At 43.0% G+C, this 11,871-nt stretch overlaps 1 protein-coding gene across 5 annotated transcripts in view; it reads left to right on the top strand.

Moving 5' to 3' along the window:
• The window catches only part of MCU (mitochondrial calcium uniporter), a 183,554-nt gene extending 178,166 nt beyond the window's left edge, over positions 1–5,388 (top strand). For all 5 annotated transcript variants that reach the window (XR_001348533.1, XM_023755124.1, XM_006090275.3 and 2 more), the window contains one exon: positions 3,434–5,388. Coding sequence is in view for 4 of the 5 variants with exons in the window: in XM_023755124.1 (XP_023610892.1) it covers positions 3,434–3,511 (78 nt within the window). In the remaining variant the exon portion in view is untranslated. The remainder of the gene's footprint in view (positions 1–3,433) is intronic.
• The last annotated feature ends 6,483 nt before the right edge of the window (positions 5,389–11,871 follow it).

Here is an 11,871-nt window from a genome sequence, read left to right as displayed (position 1 = left end):
AGGGAGCGGTTGAGCTGGGTGGGGGGCGGCTGCAGCTGGGGGTCCCCGCTGCCCGGGCCTAACGCCTCGGCCAGAGGCGTTAGGCACGGGCAGGGGCGGAGCCCACAATCGGGGGCGGCTGCAGCTTGGGGTGTCCCCTGACTGGGCCTAACGCCTCGGCCAGAGGTGAAAGGCCCGGGCAGGGGCGGCTGCAGCTGGGGTCCCCGCTGCCCGGGCCTAACGCCTCAGCCAGAGGCATAAGGCCCGGGCAGGGGCGGAGCCCATGATAGGGGGGGCAGCTGCAGCTTGGGCTCCCTGCTGCCCTTGCCTAACGCCTCAGCCAAAGGCGTTAGGCCCGGGAAGGGGCGAAGCTCACCATCGGGGGGTGGCTGCAGCTGGGGGGGTCCCCTGCCTGGGCCTAACGCCTCGGCCAGAGGCGTTAGGCTGGGCAGGGGTGGCTGTAGCTGGGGGTCCCCACTGCCCGGGCCTCACGCCTCGGCCAGAGGCGTAAGGCCCGGGCAGGGGCGGAGCCCACTATAGGGGGGGCGGCTGCAGCTTGGGGGGTCCCCTGCCCGGGCCTAACGCCTCGGCCAGAGGCGTAAGGCCTGGGCAGGGGCGGAGTCCACGATCGGGGGCGGCTGCAGCTTGGGGGGTCCCCTGCCCGGGCCTAACGCCTCGGCCAGAGGCCTTAGGCCCGGGCAGGGGCGGAGCCCACGATCGGGGGAGGCTGCAGCTGCGGGCTGAGGCTGCATGGGCGGCGTGGGCAATCGTAGGGAGCTGGGGGTCCCCTGCCCACCCTGATCTGGGACACCCTTCAGGGCAAACCAGCTGGCTCCCACCCGTGCACCAGGCTTCTATCCTATATAATAAAAGGGTAATATGCACATGCAATTTTTTTTCCCAAATATATTTTATTGATTTTTTACAGAGAGGAAGGGAGAGGGATAGAGAGTTAGAAACATTGATGAGAGCGAAACTTCGATCAGCTGCCTCCTGCACACCCCCTACTGGGGATGTGTACGCAACCAGAGTACATGCCCTTGACGAGAATCGAACCTGGGACCCTTCAGTCCGCAGGCCGATGCTCTATCCACTGAGCCAAACCCGTTAGGGCGGTAATGTGCAAATTGACCCTAACAGCAGAACGACTCGGAATGACTGGTCACTATGATACACACTGACCGCCAGGGGGCAGATGCTCAATGCAGGAGCTGCCCCCTGGTAGTCAGTGCACTCCCACAGGGGGAGCTCTGCTCAGCCACAAGCCAGGCTGAAGGCATCACATTGGCGATGGTGGGAGCCTCTCCTGCCTCCTCAGCAGCTCTGTGGATGTTCAACTGCAGCTTCGGCCCGCTAGCAAGTGGACATCCCCCAAGGGATGTATCACTGCCAGCTTAGGCACAATCCCCCGGGGAGCAGGCCTAAGCCAGCAGGTGGACATCCCCTGAGGGGTCCCAGACTGCGAGAGGGCACAGGCTGGGCTGAGGGACCCCCGAGTGCACAAATTTTTGTGCACCGGGCCTCTAGTTATTATTATAATTATCCATAACCACAGTACTTCAATGGGTAAACTGAAAGAATGACCCAACCCTCTTCTTCCTATATAAATTATTCCTCAGCTATAATAATAAAAGGGTAATATGCTAATTAGACCTGATGACCTTCTGGACGAAGCCAGGGCTGAGAGGGAAACCCAGATTCCTGGTGCCTGCCAGCGGCCGGAGGGAAGCCTGGGTTCCGGGTGCCAGTGGGAAGCCGGTGCCGGCAGCCGGGGGAAGGAAGGCCTACTCTTACACGAATTTCATGCATTGGGCCTCTAGTTTGATATAAATCACTATTTTAGCATAGACACCTCTAAAAGTCTTATAATACAAGCAGGTGAAAAGATGGTGAGTCCTAGCTATCCTATTAACACTAGCATATTGAATTTCTTAGACCTATTTTTACTTTTTCATTTTGTTTCTTTAGAGTTGTCTTTTTTTTACTTTTCTCTCTTTTTAAATCTTTCTTCAATAATTGGCACAGAAGTTTCTCACCTAAAGAGTGTGGTAGCAATGGGGCAAAAATAAAATCCAGGTAAGAGAGATTACTAGGAATCTTTGCCCGGAGCAGGTGAGAAATTATTGAACTAGAAGATGCTTTTTAAAAAGATTGATACAGCCCTAACTGGTTTGGCTCAGTGGATAGAGCGTCAGCCTGCAGACTCAAGGGTCCCAGGTTCGATTCCGGTCAAGGGCATGTACCTTGGTTGCAGGCACATCCCCAGTAGAGAGTGGGCAGGAGGCAGCTGATCGATGTTTCTCTCTCATCAATGTTTCTAACTCTCTATCCCTCTCACTTCCTCTCTGTAAAAAAAATCAATAAAATATATATTTTTTAAAAAAAGATTGATACAGCCCTAGCTGATCTGGCTCAGTGGATAGAGCATCGGCCTGTAGACTGAAGGGTCCCAGGTTCAATTCTGGTCAAGGGCACATACCTGGGTTTTGGGCTTGATCCCCAAGAGGAGGGCGTGCAGGAGTCAGCCGATCAATGATTCTTTTCATCATTGATGTTTCTATCTCTCTCTCCCTCTCCCTTCCTCTCTGAAATCAATAAAAATATATTTTTAAAAAAGATTGATACATTTTATTTTTCATAATCTTTACCACTTTCAGATTTCTGAGTGTGCCTTCCTCACTCTGAGATACTAGATTTTGGTGAATAAATCCTCATCTTATTTTCCATAGTCTTTTATGACTTTAGAGGTGTGGTGTGTTTATTTAGTCTCCAAAAGCTCTGCCATCCCCTTCTCTGGACCTTCTCTGCCTTCTCTGTCTTCTCTGTCCCTTATTGGTGATGGAGTTGTGCTTTGAATAAGCTTAACCCTAAGTGGACTCAGGTCTTCTGTTGCTCTGGGTGGTGGTTCTCAGCTGGAGGGACTGCACCACAATCCTCCCTGGAGCTATTAAACATGCAGATGCTGCAGCCCCACCCTAAGCCTATTAATCCAGCTCCTCAGGAGTGAGGGTCCAGCATGTGTGAGTTTTAAAAGTGCTGCATTGACTGACTACAAATCCTTGTTTTAAAAGTCTGTAGCTATTGAAGAACTTAAACAACTATTGGATACACAACAAAAGTCTTTGAGGAGCCAAATTAAACTTCTGGCTCCAGGCAAAGGTTCGTGAAAGGGCACAACAGCAAGGTGCATCAGGTGCTCCCCATATTCTTGAGCCTGAGTCCTCCCTATTGATAGCAGGTCCCTCTGGAGGCTCTGTTGACGGCTGAAACTGCCAGCCTTTGGCGCTGGCCCCCCTTTGTTGCCCTTGGTCTCTGAGGCACTCTTATTTTGAGAGTAATTGAGATGATTTCTTTGACACACAGTGATGGAGGGAAGACAGTTTCCTTTTCTTGGGAGACACTAATATTGAAAGCTTCATTAGCAAGTTTTTCTCACCTTTTGTTTCTATTTTAGGCAGAAATGGACCTTAAGAGACTGAGAGACCCATTGCAAGTACATCTGCCCCTCCGACAAATTGGTGAAAAAGATTGATCTGCAAAGAGCCTCTGAATCCCAGCAGAAAGAACACTTGTTTATAACTATTGCCTTTTTAATTAAAACATTACAGGTGGAAGCTGGGAGCCATGTTGGGGTGGAGGGTTTTTACCTTTAATTAAAAACAAAACAACAAGGAAGTTAGGGAAGAAAGGAATGTTAAAATCTGAAGATCAAGCTTTGTGAAATATAAGCTCAAAGGGCTTAGTTAATATTGTCTTAATCAAGCATCTCAGTTCCTGGATGAAATAAGTTATATATTTGAGAGATTCAGAAAGAGTAAATGATGCTGGGGTGTTAGTTTCTTGCATCTTCTTTGCAGGTCAGCAAAACAGTAACACACCAGCACCCCACTCAGCTCTATTTTTTTTTATTTAACTTTTCTTATTTTTGACATAGGAGTCAATAAACAGACCAGAAAAGCATATCCTCAAGATATGTGGGTGGCAAACAGAGTCTGAGGCCAGACATTAGCATTTATTTTAAATTGGATCCAGCCTCTACAAGTAAATAGGAATCCGCCCCACTTGTGCCCCTTTTCTGACCACCCACCCCTGTTGGTTACATTAATTTTATCCATATGATCATTGGAACCAATTTATGACTGTTTGATGATTGACACTCTGGATTAAGCCTTCTTACATGTCTTTATATTCCAGTGCTCTGGATCAGTATCTAGGAATCATTGGCAACATTTGCATGAAGTTTTTTTGTTTTGTTTTGTTTTGTTTACTAATTAATTTTTGAGGGGAGGCAGAATTTCCCTCCTTTAACTACCCCATTGATATTCCACTCTCCCTCCATAACTCAAATTGGAGGGGAAGTGTTCAGCTGTATTACCAAATCAGAAAGATGAAAGGTTTACAAAGTGGCTAAAAATCATGTCTGTGTAGCCATTTCAGAACCAGAATGATTTCATTGCTGTTAATCTGCTTGTGTGTCAGCATTCAAGGCCAGGCCACCAGATGCCACTGTCTCGTCTGGAGGCTTTGTCAGTCTCGAAGGACACACACACTTGAACCCTGTTTGTGAGCCCTCCCACCTCCACCACTTCAGGAGTTGTAAATCAAGTGTGTGGATCACAAAGGGTGCAATTTATCTTTATACAGGCATACATTTCTATGGCTCCTTTCGGCCTACCTTCACCCAATTTTTTCTTAAATTGAGAGAAAGAAGCATTAATCTTATACTCTATCAAATATTTTCTACCATATTTCCAGTTGACATGTGCACTTGCAAATCAAAGGCATCTGTCCAATATTCTGTTTTTAATTACTGTGGGGGCAGGAGGGAGAGGAAGATGGGGCTTGCCACACAGCTGATTGGCTTTTTTTCTTTCACGTGATTCATCCCTCCTCATTGTGGCGTGGGATTCCTTTCTCTTTTTCTTTCTCCTTTGGGATCATTGTGTATGAAAAGAAGAATTTTTAATGACAAACCCAGACTCCAGGTGCCTTGCAGAGGTTGAAGGCCAGCCAGGATTGCTGCTGCTGCTCCTGCCACCACCCCTTCCACTGGCATGATGGAATGAAAGGATGCATGTCTCCACTTCCCAGCCCCTCCCCACTTCCTTCCCCTGCCCGCTCCTCCCCACCCCCGTTGCAACCTCTTCCTTCATTTATTTTTAAGTTGTGTGAATTATTTTTAAACCATTTATCCTGTTTGTGCACAGGGTTTTTAAGAAGAAACAGCACAGTGCAATGAGCAAATCCTTTCAGGATGTGTGGGAGGCAAGGGAGGGAGGATGGATGGGGAGAAAAGTCCTTTAAACAAATAATAAAATATTGAACATGTGTAAAATCCTGTATCATTTATGAAATATGTATAAAATCAATGTAACTTCTGGAACAATAAATACTTATTCAATTTTTGAACTGTAGCATCTCATTCTTTAAAGCAAAACCAAAAAAAGAAAACCAAAAAAACTTATTTTATTTTCCTGTGATTCTAGGTGGAAAGCTTTTTACTTCTGAAATAATTTTTATAAAAATAACATTTTGAAAAGATTTGTTCCTAGAACCTATATTCTTAAAAGAGACATTTCATTAATTTTTCCTGAGCTAAGATGGTCAGTAGCTTCCTCATTTTCCAGTGCCACCCAAGGGTAAGTGACCGGACTGGCCATAATAAAGCCAGTGGCAACACAGAGACTACTATCCCTATCTCCTGATTAAGAGGAAAATCATATCAGACCACTAGATTTCCCAGTGGTCTCCTAGACTCCAGAAGTTGTTCAAGGATGAGTCAAGATTAAATATTATTTTAAGAGTTTGTGTCAAATTTATAATGATCACCAAACAAGAAAGGGCCACATGCTGCCTCATCCATCAAAGGCATATCAAAAAGCACGTATTAAATAAAAGATTAAAATCATGTGATCTTAGTGGATTCAGAAAAAGCATGGGCAAGATACAACACTAATTTACAATTAAACACTCAAAATGGGTATAGAAGGAAAGTACCTCAAGATAATAAAGGCCATATATGACAAACCCTCAGCTCATATAATGATGAAAAAGCTTTCCTCTAAGATCAGGAAGAAGACAAGGATGCCCACTCTGACCACTGTTATTCAATATAGTCCTGAAAGTCCTAGTCAGAGCAGTCAGGCAACAACAAAAAATAAAAGGCATCCAAATTCGGAATAAAGAAGTAAAACTCACTGTTTGCAGATGACATGGTTCTACAGGACTCCACCAAAAGACTATTAGAAACAATATATTGCAGGATATAAAATCAACATACAAAAATCAGTTGTGTTCTTATATACTAAAATGAAATGTCAGAAAAAGAAATGAAGAAAACAATTGAAACAAAAAATGATAAAATACCTAGGAATAAACTTAAAGGAAGTAAATAACCTATACACTGAAAACTATAAGACATTGTTGGAAGAAATGAAGAAGATACAAAGAAATGGAAAGATAGTCTATGTTCATGGATTGGAAGAATTAACAGTTATAAATACCATATTACCAAAAGCAATAAACAGATCTAATGCAGTCTCCATCAAAATCCCAATGGCATTTTTTTCAAAGAAATAGAACAAAAAAATCCTCAAATTTGTGTTGAGCCACTAAAGAGCCAAAGCAATCCTGAGAACAAAGACAAAGCATAGATATCACACTGACTTCAAATTATACCACAAAGCCACAATCATCAAAACAGTATGGTATAGGAAGAAAAACAGACACAGACCATCCTATATAGTAAAAGTGTAATATGCTAAATGTCCAACCGTTCATTCGACCATTCGTTCGACTGTTCCACCAGTTGTTATGATGCACACTGACCACCAGAGGACAGACGCTCCAACAGGTAGGTTAGCTTGCTGCTGGAGTCCAGCTGATTAGGACTGAGCAAGAGGGGGCAGACACGCCCTGGAGCCCTCCTGCGGTCCCTCCCCGGCCAGCCAGCCCCCATAGGCCCCAATTGGGACTGGGCGAGATGCCCTGATCAGCCCCAATTGCCGCCCAGGCCAAGGGACTCCACCGGTGCATGAATTTGTGCACTAGGCCTCTAGTAGAATATAATTAAAAGCCCACAAATAAACCCACACATATATAGGCTACTTTTTTTTTTCACCAAGGAGCCAAAGCATACAATGGAGAAAGGAAAGCCTTTTCAATAAATGGTGTTGGAAAAATTGGAAAGCCACCTACAAAAGAATGCAACTAGATTGCTATCTGACACCATGCACAAAAGCTAACTCAAAATGGATTAAGTACTTGAATATAAGACCTAAAACAATAAAATACATAGAAGAAAACATAGGCACTAAATTTATGGACTTTGGTCTCAGAGGGATTTTTGTGAACTTGACTCCAAAAGCAAGGGAAACAAAAGCAAAACTTAAATGAATGGAACTACATCAAACTAAAAAGCTTCTACACTGCAGAGAAACCATCAACAAACAAAAAGAGAACCAATCAAAAGGAAGAAGATATTTACAAATGATACTTCTAATAAGGAGCTAATATCCAAAATATATAAGTAACTCATACAACTCAACAAAAAATCAAATTAAAAAATTATCAAAGGACCTGAATAGACACTTCTCCAAAGAGGATATACAGATAGCCAATAGACATATGGAAAGATGCTCAATGTCACTAATCATCAAAGAAATTTAAACCACAGTGAGATATCACCTCACACCTGTTAGAATGGCTATCAATAAATCAACAAACAACAAGTGCTGGAGAGGATGTGAAGAAAAGGGAACCTTCATACACTGCTGGTGGGAATGTAAATTGGTACAACCTCTATGGAAAACAGTATGGAGGTTCTTAAAAAAATAAAGGATAGAGCCACCATATGATCCAGCAATCCCTCCCCTGGGTATCTACCCCCCAATATTGAAAACACTTATTTGATATCTGTACCCCTGTGTTCATTGGAGTATTATTCACAATAGCCAAGACATGGAAAGAACTAAGTGTCCTTTGACAGATGATTGGATAAAGAAGATGTGGTACATATATACAGTAGAATACTAAGCCATAAAAAATGATGAAATATTGCCATTTCAATGGATGGATCTTGAAAGTATCATGCTAAGTGAAATAAGTCATGTGGAAAAGGACAAGAACCTATGATTTCACTCATGTGGGACCTAAAAGAAAGCAACAAATGAACAAACAAAACAAGCTCATAGACACAACAGTATGGTCGTTACCAGAGGGAAAGGGGGGTAGAAGAAGGATGACGAGGATAAAGAGGGTCAAATATATGGTGACAAAAGGAGACCAGACTCTGGGTGGTGTGCACACAATGCAATGTACAGATTTGTATTACAGAATTGTCCACTTGGGATTTACATAATGTCATTAACCAATGTCACCCCCAATAAATTTAAAGGGGGAAAAAAGCATGTAGTAAATGTCTGACTGCATATAGTGTGGTATGAGATATCAAAGGGCCTCCTTAGCTATCTATAGTCCTGCCTCCTGGCAGCTTACAGCAACCTAACACAGACATCCCCGGGACGTTTATAAAGTGTAAGACGATAAAAGATTGAAAATGTTAAGCTCTTGTTTGCATTCAACAAATAATGTCTGCATATTCCATGACGTTCTGTTAGGCTTTAGTGAGTTTTCAGTGGAGATAGTGAAATCCATTAGTGAGTGTAGGTAATGCTGTTTTGCTAAGAGATCATGGACTTTTAGAGCTGGAAAAGTAAAGGATTCTCAGGGGATGATCCCTGCAGCAGCAGCGTGGCATTCCTTGTTAGAAATGCAAGTTCTCTGGTCCCTACTGAATTATAAACTAGGAGGGGGACCAGCAATAGCAAGCCCTCCTGGTGATTCTGATGCAAGCCATTGATTTCATCAAACCATTGCTTTAAAGAGAAGGAAACAGGCCAAGAGAGCAGCTGTCAGAACCACCATTAAATCCTGCCATCAAACACAGCCAAGTGCCTGAAGGGCTGGTCAGTGTGGTGAGTATGGCTAATGGAAAGAATAGAGATCATGTCTCATGTACGGTTGCCTCTTCCTTGCCAGGATGCCGTGGTAAACACATAGTAGATGATTACAAGAGCAAATGCAAATAGGTTGAATTTTTACAGTGTATCTGGAAAGATTTCTCATAAAAGTGGAACTTCTTAGATTTTGGAGCTCAGTTTCACCAAAACTGTTAAGGGTTGTCATTCATTTTTATCACAGCTAACAATCTTTAATTCATTGCTCTCCTATATATCCAAATTCCTTGTCTCCAAAATGTTGTTATATCCTTAGGATAAATGTATAGGTTCATCTTATTGTTCTACTGAATATAAACAACTCGCCATAAAATTTCATTTCATTTTATGTTTTATAAATGAATCATCCACTGAGCAATCCCTCCTCCTCAAAATTGCCCTCAGCTCCTATAACTCTGCTCTTGAGTTTCCTTCTATAAATCTCTACCTCCCAGTCTCTTTTGCAGCGTCCCCTTCCTCTGCCCACATCTCTGACCCCATCTTGGACCCCATTTTCCATGGATGATCTCATCCCTTCCTCTCCCCCAATTTCTGTTCCTCTTTTGTGCCGGTGGCTCTAAAACTGTTATTGTAGCTCAGCTCCATCCTGAATAGCAGATTGCTTTACCCACCTCCTAACTGATCTATTTCTAGCACTCCCCCCTATGCTTTCAATTTCTTCAGTATCACCAGCATATTTTTGTTTTTAATTTATAATAGCACAGACTTTAGAAAAATAAGAAAATATGAAAAAGATAAGGGAGGCTAAAAGACACCACAAGAAGTAGTCGGCCAAATCTAGACTGTGAGTCATTCTATAAGGCAAATGTCGGGGTTTCTTCAACAAATGGGGGTGAGGTGGGGGGAACCATTATAGATTAAAAAAACTTAAGAGACACTAGCATGGCTCTTGTTTGAATCCTGACTGACTCAAACCAGCAATACAAAGAAATTTTTAAAACACTTGGGAAAAATTAAATAGGGAATGGGTATTAGATATTAGATTATTACTAGTTTTCAAAGTTATACTAGAGATGTTACAATTCTGTAAAGTGGAAAGGTCATATGTTAGAAATGCATGCTGGTATAAATGAAATAAGAATGACAGTGTTAGTAATTGCCGCGGGGTGTTCATTATCATTTACTTTTCTATATATTTGAAATTTTTCATCATAAAAAGTCAAAATGAAAGGGCATTTCAACTGAAAAGGAAAAAAATAGGAATGAGGGGGGGAAATCCTGCCATCCTGGGAATGCTTGTTTACAGAACCAGCAGCTAGCTATCTGGTAAAAGTCCTTGACTCAGGCAGTCCATCCGGGCAGCAAGTCTGGTTTATCTCTCGCAGACGTCCTCTGTTCCTCTGCCGCCCGTGTGAAGCACTCGGTGGCTTCTCGGGGACAGGAAACTGCAGGGGTTGTTTTTTCTGTCAAGGGCACTGACCCTGAACAGTGCTACCCTGCAACGAGACAGTCCTCAGCCCCAACGTCATCCATTGCTGACACCACATTGCAACTTACGCTAATGGCCAAATTGCCTGTGTTCTGCTAGCATTAGCGATGAACTACCTAACTCCAACCTTAGATCGATGGGAATCCCTTGCTAGACTGCAAACTCCGTGCTGGCAGATACCACTTTTACCTTCAGTGTCAAAAACCAGTGACCAGCGTGGCATCTGACCATGAGCATTAATGTTTCATTGAACTGAAACCCGGAAAGGGGCCACAGTAATTTGAACGCCGCGTAGCATAGTAAAAATGATGAAGGTATTATAAAGACAAGTTTAAGGACTACTTCCTAAAGATGATAATATTCCTTTCCCAGTCACTAGAAATTTGGTTATTAGGAAAAGAAACAGGTGCGAAGAAATATAGGGACACTAGAAGCCCAGAGTATCTGGTCAAGGTAAAACCAGGAGAGAAAATTTTTGGTTTTCCTCAGATCCTTGTTGAATATAGTATTTAAAAACAAACTTACAAAAAGCTTTTCCCTAGCCCTGAAAATTACCTTTTGTAATGTGTGTGCCAATGTTCAGGTGTCCACACTGCGGAATGTCAGGGAGCTGGCAACCTTCAGATCTGTAATCACCAAGGTCATGTCTGGGGCATGTTAATATACAGGTCCTTATGTTTTCTCGCTTTTGTCTAAAAGTGAAACTCTAGTAAACTTTGTCACTTACTTTCCAGTATTGTTAATAATGAGTAGTTTTAGATTTGAAGCCCCTGCCCCTATGTTAGCATGAAAATAGTAAAATCAAAAATACTAAACTATTTTATTTTAGTAGACACTATGAAAGCATAAGGTATTTATTGTTGCCTGAATGGATAAAAGCACAAATTAAACCTTTTTGTTCATGAAGTTTTAAAATATATTTTTATTGATTTTTAGAGAGAGAACAAGGAAGAGGGAGAGAAAGAAAGATCTATCAGCTGCCTCCTGTCTCCCCCTCTCCCCCCACTGGGGATTAAGCCAGCAACCCAGGCATGTGCCCTGACTGGGAATCAAACTGGCAACCTTTTGGTGCATAGGACAATGCCCAACCAACCGAGCCACACCAACCAGGGCTCTTTAGGAATTTTTGAGACCAAAGACCATAATAAAGGACTTAGGAGCTTGCTTTAAGAGACTGTCGTCCCCATCCCACACCTGTTTTACTACTTTCCTGTGTGCTCTTATAAACTCCTTTCTTAATGACCAGTTCCACGAATTTGGCTCTATCCCCTTCTCATTTAGCACGCAGTGGTACGGCTGCAGCATCATGAAATAAGATTCTGACGTGAGGGGATGTCCCTCATTTAGAATCCCCTTCTGCATAAGATACTGAAGGCCGCATTGCAGGGAATTCTTGAGAGAAAACAATAGGAGGATGAGGGGTTGTGAGTATTTTTTCCCTAAAGA

This window comes from Myotis lucifugus, unplaced genomic scaffold (assembly GCF_000147115.1).
Source record: "Myotis lucifugus unplaced genomic scaffold, Myoluc2.0 scaffold_69, whole genome shotgun sequence".
Classification (NCBI taxonomy): Eukaryota; Metazoa; Chordata; class Mammalia; order Chiroptera; family Vespertilionidae; genus Myotis; species Myotis lucifugus.
The sequence above is the reverse complement of the archived record's forward strand: the minus strand, read 5'-3'. Positions and strand labels throughout refer to the sequence as shown.